General features: G+C 45.2%; 1 protein-coding gene and 1 pseudogene across 2 annotated transcripts; both read left to right on the forward strand.

Annotated features, from left to right (window-relative positions):
• Positions 1-5,241: 5,241 nt before the first annotated feature.
• On the forward strand, positions 5,242-5,860 carry TOMM5 (translocase of outer mitochondrial membrane 5). Its single transcript, XM_077251451.1, has 2 exons — positions 5,242-5,480; positions 5,615-5,860. Exons 1-2 carry the CDS (start codon positions 5,360-5,362, stop codon positions 5,647-5,649), a joined length of 156 nt encoding a protein of 51 aa, XP_077107566.1. The 5' UTR covers positions 5,242-5,359; the 3' UTR covers positions 5,650-5,860.
• LOC143765104 (zinc finger CCHC-type and RNA-binding motif-containing protein 1 pseudogene) lies at positions 5,855-12,496 on the forward strand (annotated as a pseudogene). Its single transcript, XR_013213321.1, has 2 exons — positions 5,855-5,987; positions 11,087-12,496. The product of XR_013213321.1 is annotated as a zinc finger CCHC-type and RNA-binding motif-containing protein 1 pseudogene (transcript).
• The last annotated feature ends 9,083 nt before the right edge of the window (positions 12,497-21,579 follow it).

Here is a 21,579-nt window from a genome sequence, read left to right on the forward strand (position 1 = left end):
GTGATTCAAAGAATGTCATAGATTGTAAGCTTGCAAGCAGGAATCTCACTCCTCTTGGTATCTGCTAAATTGTGTTTACTCTGTTATATTTTTATTGTCTTTAGAAGTCCCATATTTAATGTAAAGTGCTGAGGAATATGTTGGCACTGTAGAAATAAAAATTACTTTTATTATGTCATAAAAGGATCTTTTAAAAAACTTGGTAATTAAAACTAAACTAAAACCATTGAGTAAACTGTGTCCTTTTGCCATCTTCCTACCAGAAGAACATAAGCTAAAGATCACAAAAGTGTTTCTAGCCTAGAAGTGAATTAACCCCTTCTTAAAGTCACTATTATTTGGTAAGAGATGAAAAAAACAATAATGGCTTGCCTCTGAATCAGATAAAGCATCTTCTACTCTTATCTATTTAATAAGATCGCTAGCAGAAAAAAGCTGAACAAAACAATGGTCATTGTAGTCAGCAAATAGGAAAAAAGTAGTAGTCTCAAGATGTCTAGTGATTAGTGAAGATAAGAAAATGGAAGTCAGAAAGGTAGAGACCAAAAAGGCTAAAAATGAAATTATTCCAAACTCTAATTTAGAAAACCATTGTTCTACCATTTTAAAGGGAACCTGTCACCTGAATTTGGCGGGACCGGTTTTCGGTCCGATGGGCGGTGTTTTTGGGTGTTTGATTCACCCTTTCCTTATCCGCTGGCTGCATGCTGGCCGCAATATTGGCTTGAAGTTAATTCTCTGTCCTCCGTAGTACACGCCTGCTCAAGGCAATCTTGCCTTGCACACGCGCAGTATGCTTTGCCCAACTGCGGGCAAAGCCGAAAAGCATTTGTGCGCATGCGCTGGCGCACTATGTCCCGGAAGTATTTCGCTGTGTTCCGGGACATAGTGCGCCGGCGCATGCGCAATAATTCAATATCTAAAATCTGCTCCATTAGTGCATTAGTGACAGAATAGGGTCACAAGAAACAGTCACACAACCAGGACCCCCCCCCCCCCATGGTTTATAATAAGATGGACTTTGAGCCAAACATCGATCAGATTTTCTTGTTTTGGAGGAAGTCAAAGTCTTGCGGCCATAAGAGATGCTAAAACATGGCCACATTTGTAGCAGGCTGCGTCATAATTGCCTCGTGTGCACATTATATCAAGGTGACGTGAAACAAGTGACCCAAGTACAGTTACATTTGTGGCAGAATGTCTCTCTAAGCCTCAAAAAAACAAAACAAGTCATGACTATTGCGGCCCTGTTATCTAAAGGACTGATCCGAGAATGCAAGACGTACAAGTCGGTGCCATCTTCCATCCGTTCCAGGCAGATGGTCACTATGATTATAGGCAAAGGAGGCCACGTACATATGATATTCAGTGCACCCTCCCGCTGTGTGTATAGACAGACATTTGTATAAGTTTTGGGATAATACCCAGCTATGCTTTTTCAACTGCTTATCATAGACCACTAATTATGTATCCATGTGTTTCTATGTGAACTATTGTGGTTAATTGTTTTTGTTTGAACCATGCTGTCTAATCAGCTGTGTGGCCCCTCTGATGTTGCCTGCAAGTCCTGTTAAAACTATGAAGGGACCATTATCTTTATTCAATCGCCATAGTTTCTATAGGATTCATTAGTCCAAATCAATTATATTAACTTTTTGTGGAAGTCCTATTTAAATGTCAAAAACCATACATCTAATTTATATGATCTCAACAGGATTTGTGTTAGTCTAAACCTGACTATTGCAGGGAGACTATTATTTTTGCCTTTATTAGGCCAGTCTCACACGTCCAGATAATTCCAGTACTGGAAAAATCGGTACCAGAGTTATCCGTGTGTCCGTGTGCTCACGTGGCACATCAGTGTGGCACACGTGCGGCAGCTGTGTGCCGCCCGTGTGCCGACTGGGTACCACACGGACCGTGCAGGAGACAGCGCTACAGTAAGCGCTGTCCCCTGCTTTGGGTGCTGAAGCCGCCATTCATTTCTTCTCTCCAGCAGCGTTCCTCCTATGGGAGGTGGAGCCGCATATTCATCACTGTAATGAGCGGCACCACGTGACCCCTCATACAGGACAAGCTGCGACGCTGAGAGGAAGCATCGAGGGAGCTGGGTGAGTATTTTATTTCCAGCGGGCGGGCGCACAGGGGGTGGGAGGGGGTTGGTTACCGGGAACTTTATTTCAACCGCAAAAAAAATAAAAAAACAATGATTTTTCATTCCTTCTCTCCAGCGAACGCTGCTGGAAAGAAGAAATGAATGGCGGCTTCAGCACCACAAGCTGGGGGGACAGCGCTTACTGTAGCGCTGTCTCCTGGATGGTCCGTGTGGTACCCAGTCGGCACACGGGCGGCACATGGCTGCCGCACGTGTGCCACACTGATGTGCCACGTGAGCACACGGACACGGTGTAGCGCTGTCTCCTGCACGGCACACGGACGGCACACGGACAGCATCCGTGTGCGGTACGTGTTTCACACAGACCCATTGACTTTAATGGGTCCGTGTGATCCGTGCGCTCCCACGAACACTGACATGTCTCCGTGTTTTTCAAACTGACACACGGTCCGTGAAAACACACTGACATGTGCAGAGACACATTGATTTTAATGTGTCTACATGAGTCAGTGTCTCCGGTACATGAGAAAACTGTCACCACACGTACCGGAGCCACTGACGTGTGAAACAGGCCTTATATGAGGGCACAAACACTTTAAATAACCTGTTCTTTGTAAATTGATATGTACTATCCCTTCATCTCTTTTTATAGACATCTCTCCATTACTAAACCATGGGCTTGATGCCACCAAACAATACAAAGGTGACATCAACTCCATTAATAAGAACCCCACTTGCCACTGAGTCAGGGCAAGTGGGAAGAGCCGGGCAAAGCACCAGAACAGGCACATCTAATAGATGTGCCTTTTTTGGGCGACTATTTTTAGGCTGGGAGGGGGGCAATATCCATGGCCCCTTACAAGCCTCAGAATACCAGCCCCCAGCTGTCAGCTTTAGAAAGGCTGGTTGTCAAAAATGGGGGTACCCTATGCCTTTTTTAAAATTATTTAAAAAAAAAAAAAAAAGACAGCGTGGGCACCCCTCTTTTTTTGATAACCAGCCTTGCTGAAGCTGACGGTTGCAGCCCCCAGCTGTTAGTTTTGTCTGGCTGCTTATAGAAAATACAGGGGAACCTACACCAAATGAATATTCCCAGCAGCCGATCCTGATGTCAATGTTATTAGCGGCAGCAGGTGTAGGCTGATGGGAGTAATAGTCCCATCAGCTGCCGCCTGCTATTTCTGTTATCACTTGAATATAACACTCATCATTCTACCCTGCTTGCACCGATCCCCGGCAGAGCAGGGGAGAATGATGAGAGCCGTGTTCAGCACCAGCCGCCGGGGAACAGCGCTGTCTGTACTGCAGCTTTCTGACGCCTGTGCTACAGATGCTGGATATACTACTGTGCGGGCTGTGCTGTATATACTGTGTGGGCTGTGCTGTATATACTACTGTGTGGGCTGTGCTGTATATACTACTGTTTGGGCTGTGCTGTATATACTACTGTGTGGGCTGTGCTGTATACTGCTGTGTGGGCTGTGTTATCTACTATGCGGGCTGTGCTATATACTATGGGAGGTATATTATCTTCTATGGGGAGGTCATGTTATGTACTATGTGGCTGTGGTATATACTATTGTGGGGGTATATTATATTCTATGGGGGAGGTTGGGTTATATACTATGGGGGAGGTTGTGTTATATACTATGGGGGGCTGCATTATATTCTATGGGGGGCTACATTATATATTATGGGGAGGTGGGCTGTATTATATTCTATGGGGTTACATTATACTCTGTGGGGTGGCTGCATTATACTCTGTGGTTGCCGCATTATATTCTGTAGGGTGGTGGCTACATTATACTATATGTGGGCTGCATTATACTGTATCGAGGACTATTGGGAATACATTATACTATATGAAGAACTATGGGGTGCATTATACTATGGGAAGTGAATTGTACTACATGGATGACTATGGCGGTGCATTATACTATATGGAGCACTATGAGGAGTGTATTATGCTATATGGAGGACTATGAGGAGTGTATTATACTATGTGGAGGACTGAGCAGTGTATTTTAATATATGGAGGACTTTAGGGAGTGTATTATACTATATGGAGGACTGTGGTGCACATTATAATATATGGAGGACTATGGGGTGTATTTTACTAAACAAGTAAAATGCTGCATATTCAGATTGTTTTTGCCGGAACAAAAATCATTGTTCTCAGCAGCATATCGCCGGTGTAAACTGTAGATGTGCTGCTAACATAATACTCTATGGTGATCTGTTAGTGATCTATTAGTGATTGTTATGTCCCATCATTATTTCTTAGACGGTGGAAAGAGGCCGGGAAACAAGCGTTGAACAACTTCAGTATTGTGGATCAAAATCATTTAGCGGCCTGAACTCAGAGCTTGTAAATACAACTGAAATGCTTTTGTGTGATGTGCAATATGTTAGCATTTGGGGCCCCATTTTAAACTTTGCCTAGGGCCCCACTTTGCCTAAAACCGGCCCTGCCTACAAGTGTACAAAGATATTATACAGTCACCATGTGACAAGTGGGCCTGTGTAACTTCAAATGCCAGGGCTGAATTTTAGTCCCAGTCCGGCCCTGGTCCCTCTGCAATGTAAAGTGCTGCGAAATACCTTGGCGCTAGACAAATTATGTTTTTTGATGCTGAAGAAAACTATATCATCATTTTTACTGTAATCATTTTACAGTGAATGCAGCTAATTGTTATTAGTTGTATTCACTGTAAAATGATAATTACAGTAAAAATAATTTTATAGTTTTCTTCAGAGTAAAAAAAAAAAAGTAATCACTTTTTTTAAGGACAGAGCAGAAAAGTGTCCTATTTGTACGGATAGGCCTGGGATTCCTGGGCGGTTGGCAACCGTGCGTCTTTTCTCCATTGTTTCTGTGGCCGTCACAGACAGGTATATTGCCAGCTAGATACCATGCCCTATGGTCAGAGCTATTTTGGGGCGGCTATGGACACCATTATGCCAAGAGCTCTCGCGTATACTTTATGGCTCAGTGAGGCACAGCAGCACCCTCACATAATACAGCTGGAGCTGTGCCGTGCACAGGTGCTGGCCGCACTGAGCCAAGTACTGGAAGCCACGTGACAGAATGGCAGCGCACCAACAACACACGTGACGTCACCCGGACCTGTCCCTCGCCGGCTCCCGTCCTACGAACAATCCTCGCGTCCCTGAGAGGCGGAGTCTCTTGCTGTTGACCTCCAGTATCTCAGCGCAGATACCGGGCGGAGACCTAGTGGAGTCATGTTCCGGCTAGAAGGTGTTGGGCCAAAAGCCGATCCCGAAGAGATGCGGGCCAAGATGCGGCAGGACGTGCTCAGCTCAGTGCGGAACTTCCTCATCTATGTGGCCGTGCTGCGGATCAGTAAGTAACGCGCATGCGCCCTATACTATACAGTCTCTTCCCCTTGTATATGGAGCCACGAGGACTCCCGAGCACGGACGGTCGGTGCGGCGTGCAGCTCCTGTTACTAATATGGCCGTTCTGCTTTTTGACAGCTCCTTTTATCCTGAAGAAGCTGGACAGTATATGATGAGGCGAGCCTTGCCTGCAGCGGATGCCTCCTGCACTGGCCTCACCTCCAGATAAGGACTTGTGTGGGGCATGAAGGTGACTGTGGGCTGGTGGCACTATGCTGCCAGAGCCAGGCGCCATTCCTTCTCTGCAGCAGCCGGACACAAGCCGAGGCCTTCCCGGACTCTTCTGGCTTTTGTGTATTGTAATAAAGTAGAGCTGTTTCCTGACACGTCTCCAAGATTATTCACGTGCTTTCTGGAAAAGAGCCAGTCCCCTGAATACCGGCCATACTTGTCAAAGGGAACCGAGAGCAGCTTTACCCCTGATAGCTAATGGCGGTGCTGCATTCATCAGGTAACGCTGACCTCCAGCAACCCCGAGCCAAAGGGCAAGTGCGCAGCGTCATCCCAACATTCGGCCCAGCCACCCAGTATGGCGCCCACGGAGGTGCGGGTGTAGCGCCCTCCGCCTGCTCCTGCATCACACACTGCAGTTAGCCAGTAGAGGACATCCCTTTACCTGTGACCCAATAAGTCCTGCTTACCTCAGCCACAGCATTAGCTTTAAGTTCGTCTGTGAAAAAACAGTAACGGTGCCATCAGGGTGTCAGCGGTGTACGGTCCGTGTGCCCATTTATACCATCAGTGTTTAGGATCAGGGTGTCAGCGGTGTACGGTCCGTGTGCCCATTTATACCATCAGTGTTTAGGATCAGGGTGTCAGCGGTGTACGGTCCGTGTGCCCATTTATACCATCAGTGTTTTGGATCAGGGTGTCAGCGGTGTACGGTCCGTGTGCCCATTTATACCATCAGTGTTTTGTGTCAGGGTGTCAGCGGTGTACGGTCCGTGTGCCCATTTATACCATCAGTGTTTTGGATCAGGGTGTCAGCGGTGTACGGTCCGTGTGCCCATTTATACCATCAGTGTTTTGTGTCAGGGTGTCAGCGGTGTACGGTCCGTGTGCCCATTTATACCATCAGTGTTTTGGATCAGGGTGTCAGCGGTGTACGGTCCGTGTGCCCATTTATACCATCAGTGTTTTGGATCAGGGTGTCAGCGGTGTACGGTCCGTGTGCCCATTTATACCATCAGTGTTTTGTGTCAGGGTGTCAGCGGTGTACGGTCCGTGTGCCCATTTATACCATCAGTGTTTTGGATCAGGGTGTCAGCGGTGTACGGTCCGTGTGCCCATTTATACCATCAGTGTTTTGTGTCAGGGTGTCAGCGGTGTACGGTCCGTGTGCCCATTTATACCATCAGTGTTTTGGATCAGGGTGTCAGCGGTGTACGGTCCGTGTGCCCATTTATACCATCAGTGTTTTGGATCAGGGTGTCAGCGGTGTACGGTCCGTGTGCCCATTTATACCATCAGTGTTTTGTGTCAGGGTGTCAGCGGTGTACGGTCCGTGTGCCCATTTATACCATCAGTGTTTTGGATCAGGGTGTCAGCGGTGTACGGTCCGTGTGCCCATTTATACCATCAGTGTTTTGGATCAGGGTGTCAGCGGTGTACGGTCCGTGTGCCCATTTATACCATCAGTGTTTTGGATCAGGGTGTCAGCGGTGTACGGTCCGTGTGCCCATTTATACCATCAGTGTTTTGTGTCAGGGTGTCAGCGGTGTACGGTCCGTGTGCCCATTTATACCATCAGTGTTTTGTGTCAGGGTGTCAGCGGTGTACGGTCCGTGTGCCCATTTATACCATCAGTGTTTTGTGTCAGGGTGTCAGCGGTGTACGGTCCGTGTGCCCATTTATACCATCAGTGTTTTGTGTCAGGGTGTCAGCGGTGTACGGTCCGTGTGCCCATTTATACCATCAGTGTTTTGTGTCAGGGTGTCAGCGGTGTACGGTCCGTGTGCCCATTTATACCATCAGTGTTTTGTGTCAGGATGTCAGCGGTGTACGGTCCGTGTGCCCATTTATACCATCAGTGTTTTGTGTCAGGGTGTCAGCGGTGTACGGTCCGTGTGCCCATTTATACCATCAGTGTTTTGTGTCAGGATGTCAGCGGTGTACGGTCCGTGTGCCCATTTATACCATCAGTGTTTTGTGTCAGGGTGTCAGCGGTGTACGGTCCGTGTGCCCATTTATACCATCAGTGTTTTGGATCAGGGTGTCAGCGGTGTACGGTCCGTGTGCCCATTTATACCATCAGTGTTTTGTGTCAGGGTGTCAGCGGTGTACGGTCCGTGTGCCCATTTATACCATCAGTGTTTTGTGTCAGGATGTCAGCGGTGTACGGTCCGTGTGCCCATTTATACCATGAGTGTTTTGTGTCAGGGTGTCAGCGGTGTACGGTCCGTGTGCCCATTTATACCATCAGTGTTTTGTGTCAGAATGTCAGCGGTGTACGGTCCGTGTGCCCATTTATACCATCAGTGTTTTGTGTCAGGATGTCAGCGGTGTACGGTCCGTGTGCCCATTTATACCATCAGTGTTTTGGATCAGGGTGTCAGCGGTGTACGGTCCGTGTGCCCATTTATACCATCAGTGTTTTGGATCAGGGTGTCAGCGGTGTACGGTCCGTGTGCCCATTTATACCATCAGTGTTTGCACTGTAAAGAGGTTGTCTGGGACTTTAACGTTGATGGCCGATCTGTGGGGAGCAACATTCAGTACTCCCGCCTATAAGCTGGTGTCGGCAGCTGCTGGAACTGCTACGGAGCTGTACAGGTATGTCAACTGTATAGTAGCCATGGCCGGGTACTGCGCATCTGTCACCTATCCAAATAAATAGCGGGCAGATGTGCTATATACGGCCACTATTCCATCTGCTTAGCTGTGCAGCTCTGCAACTGAGCAGTTCCATCCGCCGACACCAGGAACAGCTGATTGGCGGGGGCTGCTGGGTATCGCACCTCACCGATCAGACATTGATGACCTATGCTAAGGAAGGGCCATCACTGGTAAAGTCCCTGACAACCCCTTTAAATATGGACTGCACAAATATGGCAAATGAATGCCATTTGTGTGCTGTATTTGTTTTTCATGGACCCATAGACTTGAATTAGTCCTTCTCATCCGTGATACTTTATAAAAACATGATATGTCTGCATGAATTTTGCATGAATATGAAAAAAGTAACAGCCCAAATATTATAAGATAAAAAATGCCTAATTACATAAAAATGGGGAGATACCTACTCCCTACAAATAAGGCAAGATAATAGAAAAAAACGCTACATAAAAAGTGATTGGCAGACCATTCGGTGTACTAGAAGAACAACAAAGAACCCTATATATGGAAGTCAACAAATTTGCGCCTTACATATGGAAGGTAAAGAAATATGTATACACATTAACCAAATTAAAAATAGACAAGATAAAAACGTAATAGAATATAAAAATGCCTTTATTAAATTTTAATATAATGGGCAAAAGTGGCACTTACAAAAGTGTGCCTGTACCTGGAGGTAAGTATAGACTATATGCTAAAAAGATATATATATGTGAAGATACACTAGCACCAATTAAGCGGACACAAAAAAGGCCAGGTATGTATATAGGAGAAATGCCTGAAATTCATTTGCTCGAACCACGAGGCACACAAAAGTGCATCAAGAGGTATATATAAAGTGCAACACACTATAAAAAAATTCATACAACTGCAGAAAAAGTGCATATAATAAAAACTAGAAAATGTGTGTGCAAAAAGTACAAATAAAGTGCACTAGTGCGAAAACAGATATATGTGAAGCCTGTTATAGGCAAAAATATGAACAGTGTATGTATACCAATGTAAGTAGCAGTATATGCGCCAAGAAATAATATATAGTAATAATAGTATATGTGAACTATATAAGTGGTAGTATTTGCACCCAGAACACACATAATGAGTGCCAGGTTCAGTAAGCAAGAATAAATGAAGTATATACCTTATCCTTTTAGGGGTCCGAATTTTGCATGGACACTGTAAAAAACATGAACAGCACCCTAAATTACAGTGGGTATGTTTTATATCCCTGAAAAAACATGCTAAACGGATGTGCAACGGAAGTCTGAATGAGGCCTTAAAGTGTGCATAGGGAACAGATGGAACGAAGTAAAGCTAGGATCAAGAAATGTTTAGTTTCTACAATTAACCCCTTCACCCCTGGAGCTGTTTTCGTTTTTCGCTCCCCTCCTTCCCAGAGCCATAACTTCTTAATTTTTCCGTCAATATGGCCATGTGAGGGCTTATTTTTTGCAGGATGAGATGTACTTTTGAACAATATCATTGGTTTTACCAGGCCGTGTAACAGAAAATGGGAAAAAAATTCCAAGTGCGATGAAATTGCAAAAAAAGTGCAATCTCACACTTGTTTTTTGTTTGGCTTTTTTGCTAAGTTCACCAAATGCTAAAACTGGCCTGCCATTCTGATTCTTCAGGTCATTTCGAGTTCATAGACACCAAACATGTCTAGGTTCTCTTTTGTCTAAGTGGTAAAAAAAAATTCCAAAGTTTGCTAAAAAAAAAAATTTGCGCCATTTTCCGATACCCGTAGCGTCTCCAATTTTCGTGATCTGGAGTCAGATGAGGGCTTATTTTTTGCGTGCCGAGCTGGCGTTTTTAATAATACCATTTTGGTGCAGATACGTTCTTTTGATCGCTTGTTATTGCATTTTAATGCAATGTTGCGGCGACCAAAAAAATGTAATTTTGGCGTTTTGATTTTTTTTCTTGCTACGCCATTTAGCGATCAGGTTAATCCTTTGTTTTTATTGATCAGGCGATTCTAAATATGTGTAGGTTTGATTTTATTTTTTTTTTATTGTTTTATTTTGATTAGGGCGTAAGGGAGGTGATTTTAACTTTTATATATTTATTTTTTTTATATTTTTAAACACTTTTTTTAATTTTGGCATGCTTCAATAGCCTCCATAGGAGGCACAACTCGATCGCCTCTGCTACATAGAGGTTAAGCACAGATCACCTCTATGTAGCAGAAATGTAGGGTTGCTTTGAACGCCGACCACAGGGTGGCGCTCAAAGCAATCGGCCATCAACAACCATAGAGGTCTCAAGGAGACCTCTGGTTGTTATGGCAATGCACCGATGACCCCCGCTCATGTGACGGGGGTCAGCGGTGCGAGTACTTCCGGCTGTGCGGCCGGGAGCGCTAGTTAAATGCCGCTGTCAGTGCTTGACAGCGGCATTTAACTAGTTAATGGGCGCGGGTGGATCGCGATTCCGCTAGCGCTCATTGCGCGCACATGTCAGCTGTACAAAACAGCTGACATGTCGCGGCTTTGAGGTGCGCTCACCGCCGGAGCCCACCTCAAAGTGGGGGTTCTGCCAGCTGACGTACTATTCCGTCAGCTGGCAGAAAGGGGTTAAAGGGAACCTGTCAGCAGGATTGTGCTCAGTAACCTACAGTGTCAGGTCACCCCCGTTATACTGATTAATATGATATTTTGGTTGATGAAATCAGTCTGGTGGTTGTTGTTAAATCTTTTTTTTTTTTTTTTTCAGGTTTAAGAAATATATTTAATAACACATGCAATTTTCCTTGTGAAATCTGGTAACAACAGTGTTAGACACATTGATTTACAAACATCAACCATATTACCATCCTAATACAACCAGTGATTCGCAGCCCAAGTCCCACGCCTAATCGGTGTAATGGTGTCCAATCTGCCATTCTCGCTGACTAACAATGATCTTCTCCATAGGATCTTTTCAAAATATGGTAAAGTAGTCAAAGTTACTATCCTAAAGGACGAGTCCCGGAGAAGCAGGGGCGTTGCGTTTGTGCTGTTCCTAGATAAGGAGCCTGCGCAGACCTGCATCCGAGCGCTGAACAACAAACAGCTCTTTGGCAGGGTAATAAGAGCTAGTATTGCTATCGACAATGGCCGAGCAACAGAGTTCATCCGGAGGCGGAACTACACGGACAAGTCCAGATGCTATGAGTGTGGTCACAGGTCACTTGAGTTATGCCTGTCCAAAAAATATGCTAGGAGATTGGGAACCTCCACAAAAGAAAGAGAAGAAAAGAAAGCAAAGGGTAGAAATGGAAGAAGTAGTTGAAGATGAACAGAGTGAGGATGAAGGTGAAGATCCTGCTCTTGACAGTCTCATCCAAGCCATACCATTCCAGCAAGCAAGAATGGAAGAAGAAAAAAATCAAATTCAGACAAGCAGCGGGGGAAACCTCCACATCCAGAGACTCAAGGCGACCAAGAATCAAAAAGAGCGCGTACTTCAGCGATGAAGAAGAACTTAGTGACTGAGTGTATACGGGAACACAACTGCGCTCCAGGAGGACTTGTCATTAGTCGGTTCCAGACTTACCTCGAACATTGCATCTTCCCAAGGGACTATTAAGATTTTGCTTTACTTCGTTTCCACAGTTTAATCTTTATTTTGAGGTAATGATATGCTCGTGCTTTGGGGTGGCCTGTGGAGGGGGAGGTCTTCATGTGGTGCTCTGCTTAGGTATTCATCTGTATGGGTTATGACGGATCACTGTTCTCAGTGACCTGCCCCCTATCATTTTAATCAGTATAATGACACCAACCTGACAATGTCTGTAGGTTACTGAGCGAAACCCTGCTTACAGGTTCCATTTAACATAAACATTTAACCCCTTTCTGACATATGTAGTAAAAATATGGCCCTGGGCCTATCTGACCAGGGACATATTATTACTGCATGGCAATCGTGCACGCACTTGGGCCTTGCGCAGGCGATCGCCGCTGGGTGTCAGCTGATTCTGACAGCTGACACCCAGCACTAAGTACCAGGAACGGTCACGCATTGCTCCCATTCCTTTAAGAGAGAAGTATAATATCTGATAGTCCAGAATTAGTATCCACAAAAATATATAACCAAAACTAATATTTACAATACCTTTATTTAAATCAGAAAATAAGATTAAAAACTGACACAACACCCAAACCCCTCTTAGTGGGAGTGGGTCAATAAAAACCTGGCCCGATGATTAGAGGGCAATGGGTGGGAGCAAAAAAGTGGAGTATAAACTCTACGCGTCCCTAATATGCTCACGCCTGTCTGCGGAGGTTGGCACCCTCTTGGACGCAATGTGGTGCCCCCGCTCCTCGACGGCTAGCCCTATAAGCCCTGCCGGTCCCTTAACTAATCAAAATGTCCCGGTAAAGAAGGCCTGGTCTGACCGTACACAACCCCTGACCATATATACCCGACCTACTCAAATGGCTAGTACACCCTCCAGAGTCCCTAATTGGACCACCCTGCCTACCAGCGGAGGTTGGCACCCTCTGGAGCGCAAAATGGCGCCCCCGCTCCTCGGCGGCTGTCCCTGTTGGCCCTGGCCGAATCCCTATAAAAAATTGGGGATCCTATAAATGTGGTGGTGCCTAGGGGGCTACACTAGTGAACCACAATAGCGGACATCACAGCAAGTAGTAATGTCTGTCAACCAAACAGGTTCCTGGCATTACGCACAAACCTTTAAGTGCCCTGTACCTTATATTTGTCAATACTATGTTAAAGCGCCCAGACTGCCCACTCACTTATTATTCGTGGGCTCCAGTGCACATATGCTCTGCTATCATCAGTAAGCCCTATGGGCCCCTCATGCAGGCGTGTCACACAAATGTTAATAGAATGATGTCCTAGCGGTGCGCTCAAAAGTTGCAAATTCAAGGTGATACGTACAATATCCCCCTCTAGTGTGGACTCATCAAAGATATATTTCCTAAAGATGATATCTTCCAGGTGGGCACAAATATGCCCACAAATGATAATTTTCAATGACCCTATATCAGTCAGCAAATCCCCAAACCACAATTAACTTATCCTAGAGCCTTTATACAATGGCTACTTGGGAGTTATAATTTTTGATCAAACTCCTGTGTCTCTACATTATATGCTGCAAACCATCTAATAGGTCTGCACGGCCGTCCTATTCATATCAGGGGAGCAGGAATGAAACCGGCGAAGACAATTCACACGAAGCAACTATAGGTTAACCACTCATTAAGTCCTCTAGGGACCACTGACTCCATCCTAAATATCCACTGGGTTTCTTTTTGCTGGATAACCCTGTCCCAGTTCCCTCTCCTCCCATTTTGCTTCACCACCTCCAGGACACAGAAGGAGAGTACCTTATTGTCACCCTGGTGTGTCTCCCAGACGTGACGTGCTATGGGGGTGTCTCTGCAATTCTTAATATCTCCCAAGTGTTCCCCGATCCTCCTCAGCTCTCTTTTGGTCTTCCCTATGTAATTTTTCGGACATGTACACGTAGCCATGTAAACCACCCCGGTGGTCTTGCAGTTAGAAAAATCCCTGCAAAAAAAGTCTTCCATTGGAAGCACTGGCAAAGCTCTTAAATGGTACTATATAATCACAGAATGAGCAATTTCCACATCTGAACGTACCATTAACCCGTCTGTCAAGCCAGGTTCCTTCATGTTTTTGTCTTTTATAATGGCTGTGTACAAGCCGATCTTTGAGAGAGCGTCCCCTCCGGAAGGTGATCTGGGGTCTACTTGGGACGATATCTATCAGAGTTTCATCCATCTGTAGAATACTCCAATATTTTTTGAGGACACTGAAAACACAATTAGCCTGATTATCATAAGTTCCAATGATCCTCGGAGTACCCTCAACTTCCGGTTTTCTCTTAGTATGTAGGAGAGTTCGTCTATCTCTACCCATAGCATTCCTAAAGGCTGGATCCAGGACCTCATCCGGGTAGCCTCGATCCCGGAATCTCTCCCTCAGATCATAGGCTTGTGTCCTGAAGGTGGCAGGACTGGAGCAATTCCTCCATGCCCTCAGGTATTGGCCCCGAGGAATGCCCCTCTTCAGGGGAGCCGGATGATGACTCTCCCACCGAAGAAGGGCATTAGTAGCTGTTGGCTTACGGAACAATCTTGTATCTAACATGCCATTAGCGTTGATGGTGACTTTTACATCCAGAAAGGCCAGTTCACGCATGTCACTTTCCGATGTAAATCTCAAGCCAACCTCGTTGTTATTTAACCCTTGTACAAATCTGTTAAACTCCATTTTTGTACCACTCCATATGACCAGGACATAATCTATATATCGGAACCATGCCGATATTTTGTTGTTCCACCATTCCTCAACTCCAGGGAACACTACGGTTTCCTCCCACCAGCCCAGGAGCAGGTTTCATTCCTGCTCCCCTGCTCCCCTGATATGAATAGGACGGCCGTGCAGACCTATTAGATGGTTTGCAGCATATAATGTAGAGACATAGGAGTTTGATCAAAAATTATAACTCCCAAGTAGCCATTGTATAAAGGCTCTAGGATAAGTTAATTGTGGTTTGGGGATTTGCTGACTGATATAGTGTGTCATTGAAAATTATCATTTGTGGGCATATTTGTGCCCACCTGAAAGATATCATCTTTAGGAAATATATCTTTGATGAGTCCACACTAGAGGGGGATATATATAGGGCTTACTGATGATAGCAGAGCATATGTGCACTGGAGCCCACGAATAATAAGTGAGTGGGCAGTCTGGGCGCTTTAACATAGTATTAACAAATATAAGGTACAGGGCACTTAAAGGTTTGTGCGTAATACCAGGAACCTGTTTGGTTGACAGACATTACTACTTGCTGTGATGTCCGCGCGGCGTTTATGCTGCTAAGGAGACGGCGCCTGCGCATTTGCAGAGGCCGATTGAGATGTAGAAGGGTCTACAACAAAATGGAGACCGGGAGCGCATGCGCTGTTGTAAAGGTGAAAATAGACCTCTAGGGTCTGAAAACGGCGCGTGCGCAGTGTAAGGACGCCAATGAACTTACAGGGATAATGGCGGCCATAACGCTCAACCAGAGATTCTGGAGCCTGGATACAGGCCCTGGTTCTGGGACGAATTATTAGTAATTACGTACAGGTATGAATTATCCCCTTGATTTTATCCCTTAGGGCGGGGGCTATTTAATGTCGTCTTTGTCAGTGTAATCCCTACACCTGCAATCAGGCACAGCACGTATCTCTGATGTGGTTTAAGCACACGGAATGTCTTTTTCCCATATGCCTCCTGAGGAACCATATCATGGGGGGAAACGCGTAGAGGCGAGACCTGAACACAGATAAGTGTATCAGTGCTTTTTAATTGTTTGTGTACTGGTTTTTCACCATCTGTGGATTCATAAACAGGGTATGGATTTGCACTTAGGCTACTTTCACACTAGCGTTAACTGCATTCCGTCACAATGCGTCGTTTTGCCGAAAAAACGCATCCTGCAAAAGTGTTTGCAGGATGCGTTTTTTCACCATTGATTAACATTAAGTGACGCATTGTGACGGATTGCCACACGTCGCACCCGTCGTGTGACGGATGCGTCGTGCAGTGGCGGACCGTCGGGAGCAAAAAACGTTGCTTGCAACGTTTTTTGCTCCGTCGTAAACGTCTTTTCCGACCGCGCATGCGCGGCCGGAACTCCACCCCCACCTCCCCGCACTTCACAATGGGGTAGCGGATGCGCTGGAAAAATGTATCCGCTGCCCCCGTTGTGCGGCGGAGACAACTCTAGCGTCGGGAACGTCGGCCCGACGCACAGCGACGGGCCGAGCCCGACGCTAGTGTGAAAGTAGCCTAAGCTGTATTTTTTGCGTACATCAATAACTATTATACAGCTTAGAATATAAGATGTATCTGAACTGGGCTAAAATGCTACCATAAGTATACCTGCATTTGTGTATATCTGGGGAGTGGAGTTATCACACCTCCCCCCTGTTTGTGTGAAATAGTTGCAACTTAATCTGGTGGGTTGTATAAAAATATCCTGGTTTCTGACTGCCTGGTTTATATGTTTTATATCAATGTTGGCTTTAATCTTGGTTGTACCGAGATGTATCTACCCGCTATTGTGATTCACTAGTGTAGACCCTTAGGCACCACCACATTTATAGGATCCCCAATTTTTTTATAGGGATTTGGCCAGGGCCAACAGGGACAGCCGCCTAGGAGCGGGGGCGCCATTTTGCGCTCCAGAGGGTGCCAACCTCCGCTGGTAGGCAGGGTGGTCCGATTAGGGACTCTGGAGGGTGTACTAGCCATTTGAGTAGGTCGGGTATATATGGTCAGGGGTTGTGTACGGTCAGACCAGGCCTTCTTTACCGGGACATTTTGGTGAAATACCACCTGGCATCGATTTGTGTATAGTATCTCTGAGCCCTGAGGTGTGGGCAACTTAGGGTTATCCACAGTAGTATAGCACTTCCATATTAGTTGAGGGACCGGCAGGGCTTATAGGGCTAGCCGTCGAGGAGCCGGGGCGCCACATTGCGTCCAAGAGGGTGCCAACCTCCGCAGACAGGCGGGAGCATATTAGGGACGCGTAGAGTTTATACTCACTTTTTTGCTCCCACCCATTGCCCTCTAATCATCGGGCCAGGTTTTTATTGACCCACTCCCACTAAGAGGGGTTTGGGTGTTGTGTCACTTTTTAATCCTATTTTCTGATTTAAATAAAGGTATTGTAAATATTAGTTTTGGTTATATATTTTTTTTTCTCCCATACCTTTAACCCTTAAATGCTGCAATCACAGCATTCCAGAAGCTGGCAGAGGGCTGACAGCCCCTCTTCCTTTGAATTGGAGACCCCGCGGCTTGTCACTTGGTCCCGATCGTTGCCATGGTGACCCAATGTCGTCGTCATGACATCCAGGTCACCAGAGCTAGTAAAGTTGCTTGATCTGATCATATGCAGTGCATGATAAGCAGGTTTCTCTCAGTGCAGAGCTGACAGTTTGTACAGCACAGGGATGCTGCTGCATCCCCATGCTGTACAAGCGGTCAGCCTGCAAAAAATGATAATCCCAAAGTGGGACAAGTAAAAAAAAAATAAAAAAATTTTAAATTGTAAAAAGTTTTTTTTTTTTTTAAATGAATACATACTGTATCTATAAATATTTGTATGCCAAAAAAAATAAACTATAAAAGTACACATTTGGTATCGCCGCGTCTGCAGCAACCCGACCTATAAAACTGTCCCACTAGTTAACCCCTTTAGTTAACACCATAAAAAATAAAAAGGCAAAAAACAATGCTTTATTATACTGCCAAACAAAAAGTGGAATAAAACGCAATCAAAAAGATGGATATAAATAAACATGGTATAGCTGAAAACGTCATGTTATCCTGCAAAAAAAGCCCCCCATACAGCTACATCAGCAGAAAAATGAAAAAGTTATATCTCTCAGAATAAAGCGATAGAAAAATAATTATTTTTTCTATAAAATAGTATTTGTATAAAAGCACCAAAACATAAAACTATATAAATGAGGTATCGCTGTAATTGTACTGATCCGAAGAATAAAACTGCCTTATCAATTTTACCACACGTGGAATGGCATAGTGATAATGAAACAGTGTCCGGCATGATTGTAAATGGCCGATACGTGTCGCAGAGGGGGTCTGCGCTGTAAGCCTTTAGTATTGCTGTTCTGGGACCTGTAGTCCCACAAGTATTTGTATAGTTAAAAGGGAGGCTTGCAGGGTTAGTCGGAGAGCTGGGTGGGACTGACTAACCACACACACACCTCCCACCTATGGGGGTGGTTACAGCTACATAATGTGATTAGGGTTTGGACACATGGTTCAGAATGTATGGACCTGAATGTTCAGAGTGTGAGGTCCTGTGAATGGCCTGTGTGTTGGAATGTCCTGGAGTGGACTGGATTCCTGGAAGCACATGGTGAGGCCGTGGACTGATGGCCTGTGTGTTGGAAGTGCCAGGGACTGGACTTCCTGAATAGCGCACGGAGAGGCCGTATCTGCAGAGCCTGTGATGGCTACTGTTTTGGGGAAGCTACAGTTGCGTCTGCAAGTCTGGACTATCTGAAGTGCCCTGGTCAAGGACGTGATCCCAGTTCGGCAGCTTCCCTGAGAACCAGGACTGACAGGAGTCAGTGTGTGGAGCAGGAGCTCCTGTAAGGCAACTCCAGATAAAGGGGGTTACAGGCAGAGAAGTATCTGCCATTGGAACAGACTGTCAGTGGTTTAATGTGTTCCATTGATGTATAATAATGAACTGTTTGTGACGTGGTTTATGGGTCTAAATAAACCGGAATAGACTGTTTTTTGAGAAACCGTGACTGAGTGCTTTAATCCCGTTGCCAAGCGAGTGTCTCCCAACCCACTCAGGTAGCGCTATCTCACATACACGAGGAACGGTGTAAAAAATAAAGCCAATTCTTCACCTGCTGTTAATTTATTTTATTTTTTTATTCTGCCTCCTAAAGATCACAGTAAGGCTCAGCACACATTTATCCTGCGCTCTGTGCTGAACACTTACACCGTGGTTTCCATGTAAATCTCTGAAATACGTAATTGAAACAGAACCTCTGGCGGAAGATTCCCTATAATGAGACAGATGGAGGCACTGTGGACGCCGTAGGACCTGTGGTCTGGCGGTGTCTGTCTTTTAGGATTGCATAAATGTGCCGTCAGCCACAGTTTTGTGCACTTCTGAAAAGGACACCACTGAACAGAGGCCAGAAGGAGTCCAGAGTAAATCTGCTGCCTCATAGTGAATAGAGCGCTGGACAAATGTGATCCCAAACGTTATGTAAAATGTTCCCAATGAAAGCTTCAACTCAATCCACAAAAAAAGTCCCCACTCAAGTCTGTCATCTGTTAACGGAAATATAGGGGGCTTTCACATTACTGGTAGCACAAAGGCTCTAGAAAAGCTAAATGGCTCCTCACCCGCCAAAAGAAATTTAGCAAATTCTTTGCTCCCAAATCCAAATACCCCCCTCCCTTCTGAGCCCCACAGTGTACCTAAGTCACATATAGCGTCCACATATTTGGCATTTCTGATGTGATGAGAGCCTGCCTAACTTACGGGTGCATGCCTCCAGAAGCACGGGCTGGGCATAATGTACTGGTGACTGCAAGGTACTGTTCACTACAGCGGCAGTTTGCAATTTTCACTCGCCAACATTAATTGCTGTTTGTTTCTGCAAAATAACCATGGAGTCAAAATCGTCAGTACACCTGTAGATACATTTTCCAAGGGGTATAGTTTCCCGTATAGGGTCACTTGAGGGGGGATTCTGCTCTTCTGGCAATTAGGGCTCTATATAGAGTCCGCAAACTGTTCTAGGAAAATCTGCGCTCCAGGAGGCAAATAGCGCTCCATTCCTCCCGAGTCTCTCCATATGGCTAAGTAGTACTGTACAGCTATATATGGGGTATTGCCACGTTCAGTAGACATTGTGGGGCAAATTATGGTGCTATTTTTACCCACTTCTTGTGTGAAAATGTAAAATCTGGGGCTAAAACTACATTTTGGTGGTAAAAATATATTATTATTTTGTCTTTTGCCCAATGGTATAAAATTCTGTGACACACCTGTGTTGTCAATATGATCACTGCTCCCCTAGATGAATTCATTGAGAGGTGTAGTTTGTAAAATGGGGTCACTTATGGGGGGTTCTGCTGTTCTGGCACCTCATGGGCTCTCCCAGTGGGTCATGACACCTGCAAACCATAACAGTAAAATCTGGCGCTCCTTGCCTTCTGAGCTTTGCACTGTGCTTTAAAAATATTTCCTGATTACATGTAGGGTATTGGCACACTCAGGAAAAAATGGACTTCAGTTTGTTGTAAAGAAAATTCCTATTAGCCCTTAGAAGAATTAAAACCTTGGGGCTAAAACAACATTTTAGTGGTAAAAATGTAATTTCTTTCTTCACCGCTCAGTGGTATAAATTTCTGTGAGGCACATGTGGTGTCAATATGATCACTGCACCACTAGATGAATTCATTGTTGAGTGTACTTTGTAAAATGAGTTCACATATAGGGGGTTTCTGCTGTTCTGGCACCTCAGGGGCTCTGCCAATGTGACATGGCACCCTCAAACCATTCCAGCAAAATCTGAACTCCAGTATGGCGCCTCTTCCCTTCTGAGTTTTGCACTGCGTCTCAAAAGTAGTATTCCTCTACATATGGGGTATCGGCGTACTCAGGAGAAATTGCACAGCAAACTGTATGGTGTAATTTCTCCTGTTACCCTTATGAAAATGCAAAGTTTGGGGCCAAAATAACCTTTTTGTGGTTAAAATTTGATTTTTTTTATTTTCACGGCTCAATGTTCTAAGAAGCCCTTGGGGGGGGGGGGGGGTCAAGGCACTCACCATGCATCTAAATACATTTATTGAGGTGTCCAGTTTTCAAAATGGGGTCACTTCTAGGGAGTTTTCACTGTCTAGGCACATCAGGGGCTCTCCAAACATTGACATGTCCGCCAATTGTTCCAGCAAATTTTGCATTCAAAAAGTCAAATGGCGCTCTTTCCCTTCCGAACTCTGCTGTGCGCCCAAACAGTGGTTTTCTCCCTCATATGGGGTATCTGCATGCTCAGGAGAAATTACACAACACATTTTGTGGTCCATTTTTTCCTGTTACTCTTGTGAAAATTAAAAAATTTGGATCTGAAGTAAATTTTTTGTGGAAAAAAAAAGTTAAATGTTCTTTTTTTTTTTTCCCCACATTCCAAAAATTCCTGTGAAGCACCTGATGGGTTAATAAACTTCTTGAATGTGGTTTTGAGCAACTTGAGAGGTACAGTTTTTAGGCCTTGTGCCCACGTTGCGGATTTGATAAATCCGCAGTGAAACACCGCTGCGGTTTTTACTGCGGATTTATCGCGGTTTCTAGTGCGGATTCCTCTGTGGGTTTTCACCTGCAGATTTCTATTGGAGCAGGTGGAAACCCGCAGCGGAATCTGCACAAACAATTGACATGCTGCGGAAAATAAACCGCTGCGTTTCCGTGCGTTTTTTTCCTCAGCATGTGCACTGCAGATTTCGTTTCCCATAGGTTTACATTGTACTGTAAACTCATGGGAAACCGCTGCGGATCCGCAGCTGCGGAAACGCGGTTCCGCAGCGAAATCCGCAGCGTGTTAACATACCCTTAGAATGGTGTAACTTTTGGGTATTTTCTACCATATAGACCCCTCAATATCACTTCAAAAATGGTT

Source organism: Ranitomeya variabilis, chromosome 1 (assembly GCF_051348905.1).
Source record: "Ranitomeya variabilis isolate aRanVar5 chromosome 1, aRanVar5.hap1, whole genome shotgun sequence".
Lineage (NCBI taxonomy): Eukaryota > Metazoa > Chordata > Amphibia > Anura > Dendrobatidae > Ranitomeya > Ranitomeya variabilis.

Coding starts and splice junctions, on each gene's coding strand:
- TOMM5 (XM_077251451.1), top strand. CDS start 5,360: ATGTTCCGGCTAGAAGGTGTTGGGCCAAAAGCCGATCCCGAAGAGATG. Junction 5,481..5,614: donor TGTGGCCGTGCTGCGGATCA/GTAAGTAACGCG, acceptor GCTTTTTGACAG/CTCCTTTTATCCTGAAGAAG.